General features: G+C 54.9%; 2 protein-coding genes across 7 annotated transcripts; both read left to right on the top strand.

The window, feature by feature from the left end:
* The first annotated feature begins 253 nt into the window (after window positions 1-253).
* On the top strand, window positions 254-5,082 carry VPS25 (vacuolar protein sorting 25 homolog). 3 transcript variants are annotated; one of them, XM_044247867.1, is made up of 6 exons: window positions 254-470; window positions 685-830; window positions 1,527-1,580; window positions 2,078-2,166; window positions 2,938-3,013; window positions 3,677-4,429. In XM_044247867.1, the coding sequence occupies exons 1-6, from the start codon at window positions 418-420 to the stop codon at window positions 3,787-3,789; spliced, it is 531 nt and encodes a 176-aa protein (XP_044103802.1). In that variant the 5' UTR covers window positions 254-417; the 3' UTR covers window positions 3,790-4,429. The 3 variants fall into 3 exon arrangements, with proteins under 3 accessions (XP_044103802.1, XP_044103803.1, XP_044103801.1); XM_044247868.1 differs by lacking the exon at window positions 3,677-4,429 and adding an exon at window positions 3,384-3,535 and having other exon boundaries at window positions 264-470; XM_044247866.1 differs by lacking the exon at window positions 3,677-4,429 and adding an exon at window positions 4,437-5,082 and having other exon boundaries at window positions 344-470.
* Window positions 5,083-6,199: 1,117 nt separating this feature from the next.
* WNK4 (WNK lysine deficient protein kinase 4) lies at window positions 6,200-21,186 on the top strand. Of its 4 annotated transcripts, none has more exons than XM_044247864.1 (19): window positions 6,200-6,861; window positions 8,295-8,467; window positions 9,445-9,665; window positions 10,005-10,162; window positions 10,671-10,759; window positions 10,846-11,062; window positions 13,276-13,543; window positions 13,784-13,905; window positions 14,124-14,182; window positions 14,280-14,397; window positions 14,670-14,786; window positions 18,040-18,177; window positions 18,733-18,787; window positions 18,892-19,499; window positions 19,580-19,640; window positions 19,746-20,151; window positions 20,235-20,434; window positions 20,600-20,655; window positions 20,805-20,884. In XM_044247864.1, the coding sequence occupies exons 1-19, from the start codon at window positions 6,244-6,246 to the stop codon at window positions 20,805-20,807; spliced, it is 3,687 nt and encodes a 1,228-aa protein (XP_044103799.1). In that variant the 5' UTR covers window positions 6,200-6,243; the 3' UTR covers window positions 20,808-20,884. The 4 variants fall into 4 exon arrangements, with proteins under 4 accessions (XP_044103799.1, XP_044103798.1, XP_044103797.1 ...); XM_044247863.1 differs by having other exon boundaries at window positions 6,201-6,861; window positions 20,600-20,697; window positions 20,805-20,895; XM_044247865.1 differs by lacking the exon at window positions 20,600-20,655 and adding an exon at window positions 7,529-7,606 and having other exon boundaries at window positions 6,838-6,861; window positions 20,805-21,186.
* The last annotated feature ends 591 nt before the right edge of the window (window positions 21,187-21,777 follow it).

Here is a 21,777-nt window from a genome sequence, read left to right as displayed (position 1 = left end):
ACAGATGTGCTTCCACGGGGGCTACAGGAGACCAGGGAATGGCGGAGTCGAAGGACATAGCAACTGAGGAAACCGGGGAATTGTAAGGCGTTTGCTAAATGCAACCGACACGAATGTTAATATTAAAGGAAGCCCAGAGGGGGGAAAAGCCTAGGCAATTCTACCGTCAAAGAGTGCCGCTTTGGATAAGTCACTGCCCTTCTCTAGAACTGAATGAGAAGACTTCTCGGGGCTCTAGACGGTAAGAATTTTTAGGATAACGGCAAGGGACTGGCTGCTCAGCGAGACCCCTTCCGTTGGGCCGTCCCTCTCCGAAGAGGCATCCGGAACCTTTGTGCTGTGCTTTTTGCCCGGACGTGCCGAAGCGGAGGCCGGAAGTCCTTTGCCCGGAGGTTCCGGGTTTCCTGGACTACTACAATGGCGATGAGTTTCGAGTGGCCGTGGCAGTATCGCTTCCCGCCCTTCTTTACGTGAGGCTGAGACCCCGAGAAGCCCCGCTGTGCCTCCCTCCCCTGCCCCAGACCCCGGGCTCAGCCCTGATACTTCAAATGGGGAGGGGGAGAAAGGATCCGGTCGCCACCGCTCCCAGTCCCCTACTTTGTCCCCCAGACGCGCCTCCGGCAAGTGCTGCCTCTCGCTCTCTCACTCCCTCTAATTCTGCGCCCCACCCCCTTCACCCGGCAGGTTGCAGCCGAACGTGGACACTCGGCAGAAGCAGCTGGCCGCCTGGTGCTCGCTGGTCCTGTCCTTCTGCCGCCTGCACAAACAATCCAGCATGACGGTGATGGAAGCTCAGGAGAGCCCGCTCTTCAACAACGTGAAGCTACAGCGTATCCTCCCTCAGGCTCTTGCACAGCCCACACACATGCACTTCCACGCTTTCCCACATGCCCAGACTTCATACCCTCTTTCACCCACAGTAGGCAGGTTCCCACCCAAACTGGACTTGGGAAAGAGCCGGTGTGTGTGTTATAGCTGTCTTCCATTTTATCCCCAAACCCCAACGCTAAATGCAACCTCAAACCCCCTTGCCCTGGCTAGTGACAAGGACCTGGGTGTCCTAGAATCTCTGCCCTGAAGCCAGGTCCCAAGCTTTTCAACCCAAGCCCTTTTGACTGTGAATCTCCTGTCCCCTTCTGAGTGAAGCTCAAGCTCTGGTATTACCTTTGCTAACTTTCTCCACCTACTCTCTTCCTCCCAGGAAGTAAAGGTCATTTGTTTTTGCTGCCTGATTCATATCTAAAATATCTGTGGAGAAAGTCTGAAGGAAGGAGAAAGGACAGAGGGTGACAGATGGTAGTACCGTTCATTTTTAAAACTATTCCCTTTAATTGAACTAGTTGCTTTTTGCCTTCCTCCTCCCAATATCCAGGAAATGCCAATTTATAGCCTGTTGGTGAATTGCACATATACGTGTGTGGGAGAGAGAGGAAGGGGACAGGTGGCTCTCAACATGACATTGGCCATGAGAATTTTTATCCTACCCAACTCAGTCCATCAGTGCCCTTCCCTTAACTTCAAACCAGGCAAGCTTCCTGTGGAATCAATTCAGGTTGTATTAGAGGAACTAAGGAAGAAAGGTGGGTTCAGGGCCTCAGATTTCCTTATTTTTCCTCCTACTTGGCTTTTCCTGAGGGCAGATTGCCATAAGACTTTGCCTTTTTTTTTTTTTTTTTTTAAGATTTTATTTTTAAGTAATCTGTACAGCCTATGAGGGGCTCTAACCCACAACCTTGAGATCAAGAGTCACCCACTCCACCAGCGGTGCCAGCCAGGTGCCCCACAAGTCTTTGCTTTTAACAACTCTTTTTCTCTCCCCTGGCTTGGAATCCATAGTGTTCTGTACAATAGGTAGTCCAATTCCCGGGTCTTTTTTCCCTGTTGGTATTCACCATTGAAATCTCTCCATCTGTGTTCTGAGACCTGGAGAGAGAAAGGAAGAGAATTGATGCCTTGCAGTTAGTAATAAAACAGATTTCACTTCCTGAGAGCTGGGTCTCTTCCACTGTGTTCCACCTTGGTTTTGCCTTCTGTCCCTTCTTAGCACAAGATGCTTTCATAAGTATCTTTTTTGCAGGGAACCTGGAGTGGTTGGATAAGAACAAGTCTAGCTTCCTGATCATGTGGCGAAGGCCAGAAGAATGGGGGAAACTCATCTATCAGTGGGTGAGACTATTCAGCCATGGTGACTCTTGGCAGAGAATTGTATCTATGTTCAGCAGATACCTGGTGTTCCCAGGTCTAGACTGAGCAAAGTGGGCAGGGGCAGAAAGAGGAAGTATAGGTCTTCAGGCATGCCTCTTTCAGTGACTCAATTTCCCTGGCTGTGTAGAACTTTCCTGCCTTTGACTGCAGGAGGCCAGAGGCTACATGAGGCCATGTTTGGAGAATGCAGTGCTGGAACCATGAGTGCTATTGTTGGCTGGAGTCTCTGGCCACAGAAGATAAATGAGGAAAGGAAGGGAAGGAAGAGAAAAAAAAAAAAAAAGCCTGGGGCCCCTCCCCCTCTGTACCCTTTGGGGCTGTCCACCGTATGAATGAGACATTCTGAACCAGTATGGGTGTGGGGACAAACTCTCCCCCCACATTCACAGCCACCACCAGCCCTAAACTTTCCCAAGGGAGAGAAGAGGGGAAGAAGCATCAACAACCCAAATATAACAAACTCGGGCCACCTATTTCTGAACAGGAAAACAGAATGAGAGGTCACTGCTCAGACATGTGAAGGCCTGTGGTTTTAGTGGTTCCGTGTATGTGTGTACATGTATAAATATAGCACCTGTGGGGTTTGTGGTGTTTGGGCCACTCCTGCCGAGGTGACAGTGAGCCTGGTTTGGGAATAGGTACCATTCCTGGGTCAGATAGGTGGAGCTGGTGAGCTCACCTTCTCCCTGGGATTTCAGGTCCTTATTCAACCCGCATTTTCTGTGTCCATAGGTTTCCAGGAGTGGCCAGAACAACTCCGTGTTTACCCTGTATGAACTGACCAATGGGGACGACACAGAGAATGAGGGTAACGCTTCTCCCTTTCCCCCCAGTTTTGTGATCTGAAGCCTCTCCAGTCCTTGTTTGATAGTCAGACTTCCCATCCCTGCCTCTGAATTCCAAATACTGCATGATACAAGGCCTTTTAACCCATGTCCAAGGTTTCCCTAAACTACCTGAATTTATATGCATAATACCCCCAGATTTTGTCTGTGGGGCTGTATGTGCATTATTCTAGGGGTAGAGTCCATATTAAAAGATTTTCAGGGGTATCTGTGACCCATGGAAAGTTAAGAATTACTGGTGTAGATGCTGAATGAGGAACCGGGGCAGGGGATTAAGCTGAAGATCTCATTCCCTGCTGACACAGGCCTTTCTTTCACCCTTTATACTTACAGAGGGCTCAAGATTTGTGGGCGTCAGCTGAAGGGATTGGGCCAACACCCCCATCCCCACCCCCAGGCCTTTTAAATACTTTGGTTTCTGGCCAGGCAAGGATTTGTATACTGTTTGATTTTTACATAGTGTAAATATATTCTTAGCTCTTTTATCTCTGGCTTCACATTCTGATCCCCAGGCTCACCAAAAGTTCCAGTCTCAGCTGGGGAAAAAAGGGCACCTCCCCTTTCTGCCAGGCCCTGGCTGCCATAACAGAGTTTACAGCTCTTGGCTGTTCCCCCCTGCCCTGCAGGCCTCTGCTTGCTACTCCCACCATCACCCCATGACTTCAGTGCTGCAGCCTTGCCCAGCCCACCACTCATGCTGGGCAAAGCTAAAGGCTTCCTCAGAAAGCAAGCTCCCTGACTCAAGAGGTAGGCCCCCGTAGGGGGGGTGAGGTGTGCGAACCTGTTCGGGCTTGCTACCTGCTTCTCACCTCTCCCTGCAGTATCTTGCCATATCTTCAGATACTCAGCTGGCCCTTGGCTCCCAGCTTTGTTCCTTTGAACTAGGTAAGGGCAGATACCTGTGCTGGATCTTAACAGTCTCTTGGTCAGAGGTGTGGCTACACTTCTTTGTGTTAGGACAGGTGCTCCTGATGGCAACACTAGGGTTGGACCCTAATGGGTCCAACTAGGGTCAGAATCCAGTGACAAGGACCTTGACCTTCCTAGGCTTCACTGTCCCCCGCTCTGTGGTCCACAAGCAGGTAGTGTCATTCTTGTACATCAGACACTCACGGCGCAGGGGTGGGGGACACATATGAGGGTTGAGTCTGACAGAAGAACCTGGACGGGGAGAATAAGCATGAATTCTCATTTCATGCTGACTCAGGCTTGCTTTCAGCCCTTGCTCTAAGGAGTTTGCAGGAATAGTTGGCAGCAGCCACAGCAGTATCGATGGCACATGTCTCCCCTGGCTTCAGGGTCTCAGCTTCCAGCTAGACTCTGCTCCTCAGGGGCCTTGAGCCCACAGAAGCAGAGTATCCCTGATCCCCATCTCTCCCTATCCAGAGTTTCATGGGCTGGACGAAGCAACCCTACTTCGGGCTCTGCAGGCCCTACAGCAGGAGCACAAGGCTGAGATCATCACCGTCAGCGATGGCCGGGGCGTCAAGTTCTTCTAGCGGAGACCTGTCTCCTTTTACTTCTTACCTCCCACCCTTCCAGGGCTTTCAAAAGGAGGCAGACCCAGTGACCCCACTGACTGGATCTGTGACTCCACCAGACTCAAAAGGGCTCCAGTCCAGGGATGGGTTTCCCAATTACCCGGTGCGTCTGTCCCTGAGGAAGGGTGAGGCTGAGGCGCCAGGGAAAAATAAGATGTGCTTCTCTTTGCCCTACCTCCTCTCCCATCCTTGACTGTCCCCGAGCCAGGCAGGGTCTGTAAACCTTTAACTCCACATGTGTTCACACACGTAAGTACATACACACATGCTCCTGCACAAGCTTCTGTCCCTGCCCCTTCCCCACCCCCTTAGCTGCTATTGCCTCCCCTCTCAGGCTGGTGCTGGATCCTTCCTAGGGGATGGGAGAAGCCCTGGCTGCAGGCAGCCTTCCCGGCAATATGAAGATAGGAGGCCCAGGAAGGGGCCTGGCAGTGAGAGGCCAGGCTGGACACTGATTTATGTGATTTACGATATTAAAAAGCTCAACCCCACTTGCCTGCCTGCCGTTGGAAGTTACTACTGGAATGGGCATGGGGAGGGCTGTGAAGCGTTGCCGCCTGAGTCAGTCCCAGCCTAGGAGAGGGAAGAGGCCTATGGCCTTGGTAAATGAAAAGGTCCTCCAGTGCTGGCGGGCTCCAGTGCGCCTGTGGTTTTACATCTGCTGGGTGGGCTGTGTGGGGGCGTGCTGATGGAACACAGCTTGGGGACAGACTGCTTGCTTTCTCTGAATTGGAGTAACTTAGTGGCTTCCCCTTCCCTCACCTCTCCCCCACCCCATGAAAACCCTGAACCACTCTGAAGCCCCTCCCTCCATCCTTCTGGTCTGGGTGGGGTCTTTGAGGCCTAGGGGAGCTGAAGAGGTGTAGACCGGATGTGGACTTTGGTTTATTGGGAACTTTGGCAAACAGAAGGAGGAGGAAGGAGGGCCCACGTAGCAAAAACCAACTACTGTGGCCAGGGCCAGGCTGCGGCCAAGGTAGGAGGTGGAGGGGATGGGTGACCGGGTCCCTAGCTTGGGGGAGGGGCTTGCCCTGGGGTGCACACACCCATCCCTGTCCCGCCCGGAGGGACAGCAGCTTGGGAGAAAACCAAACCTTTCCACTGACCTCTGTTTTGCCGGCCTGGGGCTACCCCGGACAAACAGGAGGGGGTGGCGCTACCTTATCTGGGGCGTGCAGGCGGGTGGTAACCTTCCCTTGAACCTCCCCCCTCTTTAGAGCCCGAGAGTCGCGGTCACGTTTCCTCTCCCAGCCCCAGCATCGTGCCCCCCCCCGCCCCCAAGCAGGTTTGCGCACTCAGTGCGAACGGACACACCTCCGTCTCGCACCCGGTCAGCCTCGGAACGAGCCTGTAGGAGGGCGCGCGGGGAGGCGGGGAGGCCGGGAGGGCCTGCGGCCGGGGGCGGGGCGGGGCGGGGCGGCTGAGGTGAGGGGCTGCGCGCCCCGCTCTGCGCGCTGCGGGCCGCTCGGAGGGGGCGGCCCTGGGGACGGTGGGGCTGGGGGCGGGACCGGGGGCGGGGCTTCGGGGAGAGCCAGCCAGGGACTGGGGGCCCCCGGGAGCTCAGCCGGAGCGCCGCGCACCCGGCCAGTCCGCCTGTCAGGCCGCCTCCTGCAGCCGCCCGGCTAACTGCCTTGTGGCGCCGGCCCTTCCTCATGCTGGCACCCCCGACCCCTGAGACTGCGATCCCCATGTCCCAGGCGGAGGCCGACCTAGCCCTGCGGCCCCCGCCGCCTCTCGCCGCCGCCGCCGGTGCGCCCCGCCTTGGGCCCCCTCCGCGCCGGGTACGCCGCTTCTCCGGGAAGGCTGAGCCCCGGCCGCGCTCTTCCCGTCTCAGCCGCCGCAGCTCAGTCGACTTGGGGCTGCTGAGCTCTTGGTCCCAGCCAGCCTCACCCGTTCCGGAGCCCCCCGCTCCTCCGGACTCTGCTGGTCCTGGCCCCGCGAGGAGCCCACCGCCTAGTTGTCCAGAGCCCCCCGAGGGCACGTGGACCGGGGGAGCCCCCGTGAAGGCTGCAGACTCCGCGCGTCCAGAGCTCGCGGGCTCTGCAGGAGGCCCGGGGTCCCGGGATCCGCCGACAGTCCCCGAAGCCGCGGCTCGGGAGCGGCAGCGGGAGCAGGAGGAAAAGGAAGATACGGAGACCCAGGCCGTGGCAACGTCCCCAGACGGCCGATACCTCAAGTTTGACATCGAGATTGGACGTGGCTCGTTCAAGACGGTGTATCGAGGGCTGGACACCGACACCACGGTGGAGGTGGCCTGGTGTGAGCTGCAGGTGCGGCTGGGCGCCCCCTCTGTGGCACCTCGGGATGGGACCCTGTGGAGGTTTTGGGATGAGAAATCTAGGAGACAGCTGCAAGGGAGAGATCTATCTTTCCTGTCAAATGTCGGGACACTCCTGCCCACTCCCCCTTGCTCTGATAATCAATGGATCTGGCTGATTCTGGGCTGCAGAAGGATAAACTGAGGCAGAGGCATAGGGTGGATCCCCTATGGGTTTTGGTCATCCTAACTTTAAAGTCTCTATACTCAACTCTGAGAGTTGGAAGATAGGATGCAAAAATCCGTTAGGGAGTCAGTTCAGATCTGAGGGGTGACTGGCCTCACCAGTCTCCTGCAGTGGTTACTGTCTCTCCCCTTCCCTTTCCTCTCAGTCTTGAGACCCTCAGTATGACCCTGGTCCTCCTCCTCCTCCACCGTGGATCTTTGCCGAGTGGGAGACTGGGATGATGGAGGCTGGGAGCTGGGGCAGGATCCTCTTCACTTCCAGAAGATTTAGAGTGGTGGTAGCAGGATGCGGCGGCCTTCCCAGGCCCCTTCGGGAGCAGTCAGACTTCTAGATTTCTCCACAGCTGGGGGAGGGGGAGACCAAGTGCTCCAGCCCTGGCCCGAGTCCAGTCCTGCTCCTCATCTCACTGTCTACCTGGGCTTTCCCTTCCCAGACCCAAAGGCACTGAACCCAGTGGGCTCTAGGGGGATGTTGGTGTGAAGGACCTTCTTTCCACTGAAGGAAGAACCCAGTTAAGTCTGGGCCAGCAGCTTTGGATTCAAACTGGGGGGCAAAGCCTGGGTAAGGGTCCTCCCCTCCAGCCCTGGCACTGGACTCACCCCTTGCGCCTGCCAGTGCCGCTCCCCAGGCTCCAGGCCAGGAACAGAAAGGCAGCCAAATGGGGGGTGGGGGATGAGAGGTGGGCGGGACAGCCATGGGGCAGGGGGCGGTCTTCTGGCGCCTGGTCCTGGATCTTTCTCCCTCTGCAGCGCTCCTGCCTCCTGTCTGGATCTAGCAGTTCCCAGTTTCTCGGGCCAACCCCCTTGAAGGCCCCAATTCTCTGCCTGCTGTCAGCCTGCTGCCTGCCTGCTGCCTGCCCACTGCCAGCCCCGGGGCGTCCCCTCCCGCCCCACGGCTGGCCTGGGAGGCCACAAAGGCGCTATTGAGCTCAGGACTCCTGGACCGGGCTGCATAAAGGCCCTTGTGTCCAGCAGGGGGTCCAAGGGTGGCCCCAGGCCCAGGATGGGCGAGTCCTTGCAGCAGCCTAAGGGGGCGGATTGAGAATTCAGGGTATACAGCCTGTTGGGCAAGTGATGACCTAGCCTCATCTGTGGGTTCCAACCCTCACTGCTCCTCAGCACTTCCCCATGTGTCCCTTCCTCCTCTCCATGGGAGTCCTGGGCCTGTTGTGACCTTGACCCCCATCCCCTACCCCACAGACTCGGAAACTGTCTCGAACCGAGCGACAGCGATTCTCCGAGGAAGTGGAGATGCTCAAGGGCCTGCAGCACCCCAACATCGTCCGCTTCTATGACTCATGGAAGTCAGTGCTGAGGGGCCAGGTTTGCATCGTGCTGGTGACCGAACTCATGACCTCCGGCACCCTCAAGACGTGAGCTCTGTGCCTGGTGGTAGTGTTGGTTGGTGGGAGAGCTGTTGGTGGGAGGTCCCCACTGCTTCTGGAACTTCTCCCAGGCTCCTCAAACTCTAGATTTAGGTTCCAGATCGGGTTCACTACCTCTCACCCACCCCTACTGCGTCTCTGCCTGGGTGAGTGGCAGTGTCCACCCAGCATTGCAGCCAAAACTCGATCTCCCCAGATGCCTCCTTTATCTCCACTCTTTGCATCTGTCTTCCCCCATCAGTCTGTCTCCAAGGCCTCCTTATACTTCCCCATTCCGCCTTCCCAGTTCCATCCACTGGCACTCACTGGTTTGGAGCCCTGCAGCAGCCCCTTCACAGGCCTTCCCCCACTCTGCCCTCACCTTTCCAACCTATCCTATCTTCCTACAGTCTGGGGAATCTCTCCATTCCTTCAAGGCTTCCCACCGCTCTCAGGTTAAGGTCCGCACTCTGCCTATGCCCAGATTCCTTAGGATCTAGCCTCATCTTGAGCCTAGGTTCCACAGGAACTGAATTCCCACTACCTCCTCCCACCCCACCCTGTTGCAGTTTCGGTGCCTTTGAGTCCAGTGTCCTCTCCGCCTGGAAAGTCTCCATCCCTTCCCCTTTTCACCCTTGAACCCCTACTCCTCCTTCAAGACGAAACATAAAAGTTATTTCCACTCTGAAGCCCTCCCCCATGCCCAAGGCGGTTAGTCATCCCTTCCCGCGCTCCCCAACCCCTTCGGCGCTGCCCTATCTACAAGTTCACCACCGGATCCCTTTTGTACTCTCACGTCTAGCCACCACGCCCCCGACTCAGTTTCTCTCTGGAACGCCGCGAGGACCTGAGCTAGAGTAATGCTGGCAGAAGATGTGTAGGCGATAGTGCCGGTGGGAGCCGGGGAAGTTCCCAGCCAGGGTCCCCTCCCCCCGCCTCCGCCTCCGTGTTCCCGACGCGACCCTGGCAACGTGCCTTTCCCCCAGATACCTGAGGCGGTTCCGCGAGATGAAGCCACGAGTCCTTCAGCGCTGGAGCCGCCAGATCCTTCGGGGGCTTCATTTCCTACACTCCCGGGTACCCCCCATTCTGCACCGGGATCTCAAGTGCGACAACGTCTTTATCACGGGCCCTTCAGGTTCGGTCAAGATCGGCGACCTGGGCCTGGCCACGCTCAAACGCGCCTCCTTTGCCAAGAGCGTGATCGGTGCGTCCCTCCAGGAGGTCCTTGCTATTCCTACCTCTCTCTGCCCCAATTCCCCCTCTCCAACAACGTCAGAAGAGACCCCGGGGACCCTTACTTCCCATAAAGGCCCTTTGAGTTGCACGGAATTAGGAGAGCATGGGGAACATGGGGAGACCTATGGCAACTCCCCCCCCCCCCAACACACACAGTGGGGAAGGGTCCTCACTAGTATTCCAGAACTCGGGGTGGGGGGGGGGGTTGCGCCTTCCGGCACCCCCTGGCTAGCTGGTGGTACGCCCAAGAGGAGAGAGGAAGCCAGAGGAAGGCTCCGTAGCCTGATGCCCACTGTGGATCCTACAGGGACCCCGGAGTTCATGGCTCCTGAGATGTACGAGGAAAAGTACGACGAGGCGGTGGACGTGTACGCATTTGGCATGTGTATGCTGGAGATGGCCACCTCAGAGTACCCTTACTCCGAGTGCCAGAATGCCGCGCAGATCTACCGCAAGGTCACTTCGGTGAGAGGGGGTGGGGAGGACAGAGAATTCCAGGTCACCTCCCATTTTCCTGCCCCAGTCAGCCTGTGGTCAATGCCGTTTCCCTTAAAGAAAACAGGCTAGACGCGAAGATGCTCTGGTAAACACCGAAGTATAGCGGATGCACACACGCTCCCCCCACCCCCGCGCCCCCGGCCCCCCTCCCCAGTACTAGCTGTTTAGAATAATGATGTATGTAGCGCTCCCTAAAGTTTACAAACGGTTTCACATCTGATCTTTCTTGCGGAGGGTGAGCAGGGAGGGCCTCGGCTGTGCCCTGCGCTTTACAAACGGGAAAACTGGCTCAGGGAGATCTGTTCAAAGTCATACTGTCGATACGTGGCGGGACGGGGATTCGAAATCGAACCGTCTAGTTGCTGTGGCGGGGCTTTGACGATTGCACGCTCTGTTGCCTCGGGTGGGGTGTGGGGGGGAAGCAGAGAGCTGGGGCGCAGAGGTCCGAGGCCTCATGAAAACCCTTTTCCTCCAGGGCACAAAGCCGAACAGCTTCTACAAGGTGAAGATTCCCGAGGTGAAGGAGATCATCGAAGGCTGCATCCGCACGGATAAGAACGAGAGGTGGGGTGGAGGGCCGCAGGGTGGGTGTTAGGGGAGGCTTGGAGGGCGGGCGGCTGCCAGGCTCGGCTCACCGGCGCCGCCCTCAGGTTCACCATCCAGGACCTCCTGGCTCACGCCTTCTTCCGCGAGGAGCGCGGCGTGCACGTGGAGCTAGCGGAGGAGGACGACGGGGAGAAGCCCGGCCTGAAGCTCTGGCTGCGCATGGAGGACGCGCGGCGTGGGGGGCGCCCACGGGACAACCAGGCCATAGAGTTCCTGTTCCAGCTGGGCCGGGATGCCGCAGAGGAGGTGGCGCAGGAGATGGTGAGCAGGGGACAGACTGACCTGCCGCTGAGCTTGGGCGGGGCTGTGGGCATCGACTGGAGGGCCCCAGGTGGGGTCCCTCGGTGGTGCGACTGGCTCCCAGCTCACCCCTCGCAGAGTGTTTTGTAAGCGTCTCCTGGCCCCTCCCGCCTTAACGCACTCACACGCACACCCAGTATGCGGACTCGCTGCAAGATTTCCTTTTCCAGAGCAAGCCCTGGGTTCTCCATCCTCCACTCCTCCAGTGCTCTACTTTCTGCTGATCCAGTTTTCCTGGAATGCTTTTCTCTCCGATTTATCTATTTATTTTTCACCTTTTCACCCTCCAGCAACCTTGTGTCCACCCCTCCCCTCGCCTCCGTCTTCCTCCATGCTCAGAACCATGAATTTCAGGAAACCCATTCCCTCTAGAGTCAAAATTAAATGCTTCTTTCCACTTCAACAGGTTTTTCATTACAGGACCCACCATCGGTCTTGTTTTATACCAGAGGACATTCCTGTCTTTCTCCTCTACTAGACTGTAAATTCCTTGAGGGCAGAGACTGTGTTCTATTGATTTTTCTGTCTCTGACAGTGCATGGCACGTGGTTGGAGCTCATTAATAATCCCACATTTGTATATGGCTTCAAGCACTTCCACGTGCCTGTCAGTGTTGGTACCAACCCTGCGTGGAGTGATTCTGTCCTGATGTACTGATGAGGAGATGGAGGGCTCTAAGAGGTTGAGTATCTTGTCCAAGGTTCTGAGCGAGTAAGTGGCAGAGCTAGATTTAAACTTGGGTTGCTCAGATTTTAAGTCAGAGCACCCCCACCCCACCTCCCTTACATGCACAGCGAAGCTTGTCCTTGAGATGAATAAGGGCATGGTGAACAGAAGCTGCCAGACCAAGAGAGGCATACCTAGGAGGTAGAAGATGGAGAGCTGGTTTAGGAAGGCCAGAGGTGGGGGGCGGGGCGGGAAAAGAGTTTGAGATTTCTTTCTTTCTTTCTTTCTTTCTTTCTTTCTTTCTTTCTTTCTTTTAAGATTTTACTTATTTATTTGAGAGAGAATGAGAGAGAAAAAGGATGAGAAGGAGAAGGGTCAGAGGGAGAAGCAGACTCCCTGCCAAGGAGGGACCCTGATGCGGGACTTAATCCTGGGACTCCAGGGTCATGAACTGAGCCAAAAGCAAATGCTTAACCCACTGAGCTACCCAGGCACCCGAGTATGAGATTCCTGATAGAAAAATAGTGATTGAGGGGCACCTGGGTGGCTCAGCCCGTTGAGTGTCTGCCTTTGGCTCAGGTCATGATCTCAGGGTCCTGGGATCAAGCCCCACATTAAGCTTCCTGCTCAGCAGGGAGCCCACTTCTCCCTCTCCTGCTCACCCTGCTCATGCTCTCTCTTTCAAATGAATAAATAAAACCTTAAAAAAAAAGGAAAGAGGGGCGCCTGGGTGGCTCAGTGGGTTAAGGCCTCTGCCTTCAGCTCAGGTCATGATCCCAGTGTCCTGGGATCGAGCCCCGAATTGGTCTCTCTGCTTATCAGGGAGCCTGCTCCCCCCACCGCCTGCCTCTCTGCCTACTTGTGATCTCTCTCTCTCTGTCAAATAAATAAATAAAATCCTTAAAAACAAAACTCTTTAAAAAAAGAAAGAAAGAAAGAAAGATGGCAGTTAAGAGGGTAGGGATCATCTGTGCTAGGTCTGGGTCAGGAACCTGAGAATGTGTGTGAAATGTGGCATAAGAAAGAGCGGGTCTCCATAGCACAGCTCACACCTGACTTGGGATCTGACCTTGATCCTTTATAGGGATTCTTGATGACACCAGTGACATCTTTAGGGGACTATAGAGAATGTAAAGATGTAGAGAAGAATCCCTAGCTTCTGGTCACTAGATGCCAGTAACACTGAGTTTTGACAAATACAAATGTCCCCAGATATTGCCACATGTTCCCCTTTCCCCCCTGAGTGCAACTGACCTACTAGATACCCATGAACTAGTCACAGCTTTCCTTATGTCTAAAACAGAGCTAAGACCTCCCTTGGCAAGTTGCGGGGTGGATTTCATGATAGTGATGTAACGAGTTGCTGGTTAATGGACACAGTCCCTCATCAACGAATGTTAGTGCTCTTTCTCCTGGAGAAATATTCTAGAGCCCCCAAGAAGGCATCCTGATGTGTCTTGGAGCAGAGTCCTCACCTCAGACTGTGTTCCTCCCCCTCTTAACTCCAGGTGGCCCTGGGTTTAGTCTGCGAAGCTGATTACCAGCCAGTGGCCCGCGCAGTACGTGAACGAGTTGCTGCCATCCAGCGAAAGCGTGAGAAGCTGCGCAAAGCTAGGGAGTTGGAGGCCCTCCCCCCTGCACCAGGACCTCCACCAGCAGCTGTCCCCATGACTCCTGGTGGTCCCCCCAGCAGCTTCCCCCCGGAGCCCGAGGAGCCCGAGGCGGACCAGCACCAGCCTTTCCTCTTCCGCCATGCTAGCTACTCATCTACCACCTGTAAGTCACCCTGGACTGGGGGATTTGGGGTGTGACCTTGGTCCCAGTACCCTTGGCCTCTGCCCCCTGCCCAGAAGTTCAGTCCAGCAGTCACTTCCCCTGCCTTCCGCGTCTAGCTGTGAACTCCTTCTGGGAAGGAACTCCCACAGCGCCAGGCCCCTCCTTGCTCAGGCAGCCCCCCTGCTCTGCCACCATTCCCCTTTATTTCCCCTTTTTTTGATCCCCTCCCTCCCCCACCAGCGGATTGCGAGACTGATGGCTACCTCAGCTCCTCTGGCTTCCTGGATGCCTCAGACCCTGCCTTTCAGCCCCCTGGGGGGGTGCCATCCAGCCCTGCTGAGTCCCATCTCTGCCTGCCCTCGGTGAGAGGGGGTCACTGAGGGGGGCTCCCAGCCATTCCAAGCCTATGACCTATCTTTCTCCCTGTGAAACCCAACCCCGTGACCTGGCCCCATGTCCCTGGAAGTCCTGCACTCTGTCTTCATCTTCCTTAGTTCCCTCCACCTAGTGCCCCAGCACCCTTGACCCTGGATCCCAATGATTATTGTCCTCTGACCTCCTGAAAATTTTCCTATTTTAGGCTTTTGCCCTATCCATTCCACGCTCTGGCCCTGGCAGTGACTTTTCCCCAGGAGACAGGTAGGTTCTGGTAGGAGCTGGGGTGCTGGAGTGACACACATGGCGCTCTGGGGTCCCGGTGTCCACTTTGACACTCCTATCTCCTTTCCTTTTCCAGCTATGCCTCGGATGCAGCGTCAGGCCTCAGTGATGTGGGAGAAGGGATGGGACGCATGAGGAGACCCCCAGGGAGAACTCCCCGGCGCAGACCGCGATCCCGGCTGCGGGTCACTAGTGTGAGAAAGGGGTACAGGGGATGGGGAATAACCTACAGGACCAAGATGGAAACTGCCAGCGGGGTGGGTAAGGGAGGCCAGCCAAAAAAGAGAGGGCAGTATGTGACTGGTACCCTAAAGGCAGCCAGTCTGGTTTCTGATACCAGGCTTTGGGAACAGAGTCTGCTTCTCTCAGTTCCAGTCTGCCCCCTGTCACTTGGTTGGAGTAGGCTGGGGACATGTGATGAGGAGGGCCTGACATCCTCCCCTCTCTGCTGTCTTTGAATCTGAAGGTCTCAGACCAGAATGACAGAGTGGTTGAGTGCCAGCTGCAGACGCACAACAGCAAGATGGTGACCTTCCGCTTCGATCTGGATGGGGACAGCCCGGAAGAGATTGCAGCTGCCATGGTGAGGGGGAGAGAGAGGAGGGGACAGAGCCTTTGGTTCCAGGACAGGAATCTCCTGTCTGATGTCCCCTGGTGCTGAACTCCCCCTTCCTCCCGCCCAACAGCAAGGGTTTTTTTTTTTTTTTAAAAAGATTTTATTTATTTATTTATTTATTTGACAGAGAGAGATCACAAGTAGGCAGAGAGGCAGGCAGAGAGAGAGAGAGAGAGGAGGAAGCAGGTTCCCTGCTGAGCAGAGAGCCCGATGTGGGACTTGATCCCAGGACCCTGAGATCATGACCTGAGCCGAAGGCAGTGGCTTAACCCACTGAGCCACCCAGGCGCCCTCAAGGGTTTTTAAAGCACAGTAACACTGAAGACATCTCTGCCCTTGGAAGGTGGGGGAGATTTTTATTTATTTCGTGAGCTTCAGATCCTCAGCTGGAGCAGTCGGATAACATGAGGGTATCCATAAGTGCTGTGGTCAAGTACACGCTACACATGTGATCCTGTGTCTGTGGGTAAAGGGTGGCCTGGGGGCAGCAGGGGGGAAGAGGCAGAACTTAGTCTGGGTCTTGACAACAGCAGTGAAGACCAGAAAGGGCAGGTCTGGAGGAAGTACAGCATAAGGAAAGGCATGGAAGTAGGGAGTGACTTGGAATGTGGGGCTTGCCGGGGGGTTTATGAGGAAACCTGGGTCACTAGAACTAAGGGTTCCTAGAGGAGAAATGTGGAAGCAAGGTTGGGCAGAAAGAGTTAGACAGAGTGTAGTATGGTGAGAATAGGTTTTAAGAAGACCATTCTGCCAGGGAAAGTAGGAGATGGTTGGTGGGAGGGAGTCCAGTTGGCAGAAGAATACGATAAACTACAAGTGATCCGAGGAGAAAATGAATTATAGGGAAAGGGAAGAAGAAAAGGAGCGAATCTGAGAGTTGTTTTGGGAAAATACGTTACTCTGTAATCCAGTCATTTTTTGATGTAGTATGGGGCATATAGTAGATGCTCAGTGAACACTGGAGTGGAAATGATAGGGAGTTAGGAAGAAGGGATTTCATGGGTGACTTGTAGTGTGGAGAAGATCGTAGTGGTCGTAGTGGGAGCAGACCGTTAAAGGAGAGGGAAGCTGGAAAATGAAAGCATGTTTTCTTAGGGGTCACGATGAGCTTGAATAACAGAGGGGCCGGCAAGAGCCTCCCTAGGAGCAGGATCCATTCAGGCAGGGCTGGATCTAGGATCCAGAAGTGGATCTAGGAGTTGCCAGAACAGGAGGGAGAGTGAAAGGAGATGAGCTTGCAAAGCCAGAGGCAGAGAGGGTCTGAGAGTGGGTCTCAGCGGATACCCTCTTTTCTGGGCTGGGGAGGAGTGAGTCCCCAGAAGACACAGAGGTGGAGCCCGAGAGGCTGGAGGAGCCCCTTAAGATGTTAGCGAAAACTGAGTGAACAGAGAGTTTCAAGGAGGTGACATAGGATGAAGCCCGAGACAAGACCACACTGGCTTTTGTCAGGAGAAGGTCTTCGTGGGAGAGCTTTCAGTGGAGGGGGGGGCAGTGGATGCCAGTAGTGAAGGAGAGAGGGGAAAGAGAGAAGCATCAGGCTTCAGGAACTCTCTTTAAAGCTTCTCCATCATCATGTCACTCACCTCGTATCAAGGACAAAGACAAAATATCATGTGGTGCAGAGGCTTATCGTCTTCCCTCTAGCCATACTGGGTTCTGAGTGGTCCTCTGAAGAGGCTGGGTGCCTTTCCAACTTCTGTCTCCGTCTGCTCAGGGCTGCCTTGCCTTGAAAGGCTTCTTTCACCAGGCTTTTAATCCCACTCAGATCCCACACAGAAAATGGGACACCCCCTCCCCCAATGGGCCACAGGGTCCTCTGCTCTCTTTTCTTTCCCTACCATTGTACCCTCCACTCCTCTGCAGCAGAATTCTCCTGGGGCTTGGATCTGCTCTGGCTTTTTTGGCCCTACACCATTAATGGCTAACCACCTATGGTTAGAGTAAGGTCCCAGTTCTGGAGCATGGCCTTTGAAATCCACAGCACTCCCAGCTCTGCTGTGGTCTTCACTGCATCGTGAATGTGCCAGGTCCTTTCATGCCTCTGAGCTACTACTCATATGTTCTCCCTGCTCTTCTCTTCCCGATGAACAGCATGGAACCGAGGAAGGGCTGGGCTTTCACATAAGACCTGAGTTCAAGGGCAACCCTCTCCAGTCCCCGCCCTCTTCTGGAGATTTGTTGTACTGTGCCTCAATAAACTTTGTATCACTCAATAATGTAGATGATAATACTCATTTTGCCAAGATGTTCTGATACAGCATATACTTTATGAGAGGTGATAGATGTATGAGAAATGAAATTATGTGAGAAGTATCCACCCATGATAGGTCCTCAGTGAAGGGTTGCTTTCTCACTCATCCTCCAGGCTCAGCCCTGTGAAGCCATCCCAGCTTCCCTTATCCTCCTGGATGGCATGACCTGCTCTCTCTTGGGAATGGCATTTTAAAAAATTGCAGCAAAAAGCATATAATATGAAATTTGCCATCTTAACCATTTTTAAATATATAGTCCAGTGGGGTTAAGTATATTCACATTGTGGTGAAACAGATCTCCAGGACCTCTTCATCTTGCAAATCAGAAGCTCTGTACCATTAACTCTCCCTTTCTTCCTGCTGGGATACCATTTTCTCTATACCTTGATCACAATGCCTTTCCTACCACAGGCTGACTTGCCCTATATTATGTATGAGTCTCCCTTTCACTAGATTGTGGGCTTCTTCGGGGTCAGGACCTTGTTTTATGCTTCTCTGTATTCCTCACCTAGAATAATGCTTGGTACATACTGTGTGCTCAGTGTTTGTGAGATCGAATGTTAACACTTACCATCCATTGCCTTATTTTTACTTAGCAGATGGGACAGTGCAAAGAACTCGGGCTCTGGCTTTAGACAAATCTGGGTGCAAATTTTGTGATTTTAGGCAGACTGAACTGAACCTTTTTGAGCATTGGTTATCTTTGAACTCTCAAATGGGGCTGTGAATACAGAGTCTCGGGAGCCATTGTCATCATTAAATGAGATAAGACACTGGAAGGAAAGATCTGGGGTAGAATGCATCCTAGGAATGTTAGCTCCTGTCCTCCAAGCTGTCGTTCTTACACTGCAAGTTGGTGGTTGGCAGAGCAGTGGGGTGAAGGGTTGGCTTTTAAAGATCAGTGCGAGGGGGGAGGGAGAAGTGGGATCACTGAGCCCTCTCTCCCCTTCCTGCTGACCCCTTGCTAGGTGTATAACGAGTTCATTCTGCCCTCGGAGCGAGCCGGCTTCCTGAGCCGTATTCGGGAGATTATCCAGCGAGTGGAGACCCTGCTGAAGAGAGACACTGGCCCTGTGGAGGCTGCTGAGGACCCTCTGGGCCCCCAGGTCAGACCCCTCAGGTCACCTCCACCTCTCTGCTCCAGACTTACTTCTCTCTGCCTTTGCCAGTGCCCTTGGCTGTAACTCCTTCATCTCTGGGACCCTAACACGATGGCTCTTGCCCCATTTGAGAATCTGATGAAAGCTGTGGGCCCTCGTTCTAGAAAAATGTGTTCAATGCATACTTTTCAACTCATTATTTTGATAGGATTTCAGACTTACAGAGAGGAGCTGCAAGAATTGTGCTAAGAACTCCTAGATACCCTTTGACCAGATTTGCCAGTTGTCAGTGTTTGGTCACATTAGTTTTATCACTGGCTTCCTCCCTCCCCTCTCTACATGTATGTGCACATATTACTATTTTCTGAACCACTTGAGAGTAAATTATAGACATGATACTCCTTTACCTGTAAATATTTTAACACATACACTTTTGAGTCCCTTGAAAGTCCTTTATGGACTCCTAGAGGTTCATGGGTCCCAGCTGAAGCCCGCTCTGAATGTCCCATCTAAGACTCAGCTCTTCCCCACTGTGACCATGGGCCCCATTCTCTCCCTCAGGAGGAGCCAGCACCATTGCCTGCCGTCTCGGGCCCCCTCCCAGACCCATCCCGTGGTAGGTACAGAGTTCTGTCCCTACTCTCACAATCCTTGGGATTGCTTCTGGGAAGGGCGTAAGGAATGGGGGACTGGAACTCAACACTCCTTCCTCCCCCGCAGAGCTCCAGAGCTGCACCTCCCTGGAGCAGAGGAGCTGGGCAGCCTTCTCCACCTCCTCCTCTTCTTCTGGAACCCCTCTGTCTCCTGGAAACCTGTTTTCCCCTGGAAACCTGTTTTCCCCCGGAACCCCTGTTTCCCCAAGTCCTATCTTCCCTATCGCTTCTCCCCCGTACTCCAGCCCCTCCCTATTCTCCCAAGTGTCTTCAAATCTCTCGCCACTTTCCCCTGGCTCTCCACTTGCGTTCTCCCCCAGTGCTACCCAGGTCCCTGACCCAGCCTCTCATTCTCTGCAGAGCTCTGTCCTCCCGTCTCCACCTGCCTTCTCTCCCAGTGGCTCCCAGGTCACTCTGACTCCTCCTTCCTTTCCCCCCTGCCCCTCCACATCTCCCCTCCCCTCCACCACAGCCGCCCCTCTCCTCTCTCTGGCTAGTGCCTTCTCACTGGCTGTGATGACTGTGGCCCAGTCCCTGCTGTCCCCCTCACCTGGGCTCCTGTCCCAGTCTCCTGCAGCGCCCCCTGCTCCCCTACCCAGTCTGCCCCCACCTCCTCCCCCTGCTCCTTGTGACCAGGATAGGCCTTCACCTCCAGCGGCTGAGATGGAGAATGAGGTGAGTAGGAAACCAAGAGGGGTTGGTTAGGGGCACTTCGTTCTGGATCATTCCCCTCCTCACGGACCCACACTTTGTAGGCCCTGCCAAATCCTGCTCGGCCCCTTCTGGGTGAAGCCAGACTCGAGCCCATCTCTGAAGGTGAGGCTTCTGATCACTGACCTTCCGCCGCCCGTTCTTCTCATTTCATATCCTGCCCCTGCTTTCTCTCCCTCCTTCCATAACTCCTTCCTTGTCACTCTACAGAGGGAAAGCCGCAGCTTGTGGGGCGTTTCCAAGTGACTTCATCCAAGGAACCAGCTGAGCCTCTTCCCCTGCAACCAGCATTCCCAGCTCTTTCCAGTTCCCTAAAGCCTCCAACCCCTCAGCTGACCTCGGAGAGCTCAGACACAGAGGACAGTGCTGGAAGCGGGCCGGAGGCCAGAGAGGCTCTGGCTGAGAGTGACCGTGCAGCTGAAGGCCTAGGGGCTGGAGTTGAGGAAGGGGACGATGGGAAGGAACCCCGAGTTGGGGGCAGCCCCCCACCCCAGAGCCATCCCAGCCCGGTATGGATGAACTACTCATACAGCAGCCTGTGCCTGAGCAGTGAGGAATCCGAGAGCAGTGGGGAGGATGAGGAATTCTGGGCTCAGCTGCAGAGTCTTCGGCAGAAGTGAGTCTGGGGAGGAAGGACAAGAGGTAGACTCGGGAGAGCAAAGCGTGTGGCCAGCGCTCATGCTCCTGGTGTATCCTCAGGCACTTGTCAGAGGTGGAGGCCCTACAGACACTGCAGAAGAAGGAAATCGAGGACTTGTACAGCCGGCTTGGGAAGCAGCCCCCACCGGGTATCGTGGCCCCCGCTGCTATGCTGTCCAGCCGCCAGCGCCGCCTCTCCAAGGGCAGCTTCCCCACTTCCCGCCGCAACAGCCTGCAGCGCTCTGAGCCCCCAGGCCCTGGTGAGACTGCAGTGGCCCAGCTCCCATCTTTCCCGGGTCCCCTTCCCTACTGATCTGGCTTTCTTCCAGGCCCTGGGGGTCTGCCCTTTGGTGTGGGGGGACTAGCCCCCCTCTCCCCATGGCCCCTTCCCTCACTCAGTGCTCTCCCTCCCCATCCTGCACCAGGCATCATGCGAAGGAACTCCCTGAGTGGCAGCAGCACCGGCTCCCAGGAGCAGCGGGCAAGCAAGGGGGTGACATTCGCCGGGGATGTTGGCAGGATGGTGAGGGCGGGCCCAAGGGAGGGCGAGCCCAGGGAATGGTAGCTGACTGCAGCTTCACCCTCCTCCCATTCTGGAGGTTTCTTCAGTGTCTTTTCTTTTCCCTCCAGTGAATTCAGAACAGAAGCCATGTGTCTCCCCCACACCAGGGCCCACCATGGAGCTTGTGCTCTCAGAATCTGCTGACCAACACAACTCTGCAAGAAGACCCCAGTACTGAGGGAGTAGAAGGCCAAAGGGGCATGGAGAATGCTGCTCCATTGTAGGGAAGAGCCAAACATGCGGGAACTGTTTACTGTGTGTAGAAGGTGCCAGTTCTGCAGCCTACCATCTTCATGCCTCCACCTCCCCAGCCCAGGGTCAACCACTAAGCAATCCCATTCAAGCCCTGATGCTTCTAGAGGGCACACTCTAGCTGAGCAAGTATAGGGGGTGTGTTCACTCTAGAATTCGCAACAGTCAATAAAACTGCTGGAAATTAGGATTCTGTGACACCGTATCTGTTGTGCCTTTAAGAACTGGGGGTAAAGGGACGCCTGGGTGGCTCAGTTGGTTGGGCAGCTGCCTTCGGCTCAGGTCATGATCCCAGCGTCCTGGGATCGAGTCCCACATCGGGCTCCTTGCTCGGCAGAGAGCCTGCTTCTCCCTCTGTCTCTGCCTGCCATTCTGTCTGCCCGTGCTTGCTCTCTCTCCCTCTCTCTCTCTGACAAATAAATAAAATCTTAAAAAAAAAAAAAAAAAGAACTGGGGGTAAAGCCTTGTGGGGTACGGCAGGGGAAAATTCAGAAGGGACTCTCCTCACAATGGCAATCAAGGCTTGCAGCTCCCCAGCCTTCTTCTGACTTCCTGCCAGCAGTTTGTGAGGAAACTGCAAGGTCAGTGATCCACTCAACCAAACTAAGTTCTCATCCAGACCCCAACTTAGGCCTAGAGAGGCAGGTCCAAGTGTAAAAAGAAGGAAGACTGTCCCTCATCTTTCATCTACCCCTCTCTCTGAGTGGGAAAAAGGAGGAAAGCTGGAGTAAGGATGTATTGTTTTTAAGGGTAGAGGACAGAAGAGTGACCTTCCCTCCCCCAAGACGT

Source organism: Neovison vison, chromosome 5, assembly GCF_020171115.1.
Source record: "Neovison vison isolate M4711 chromosome 5, ASM_NN_V1, whole genome shotgun sequence".
Lineage (NCBI taxonomy): Eukaryota > Metazoa > Chordata > Mammalia > Carnivora > Mustelidae > Neogale > Neogale vison.
This window is presented reverse-complemented; position numbering and strand designations above follow the sequence as displayed.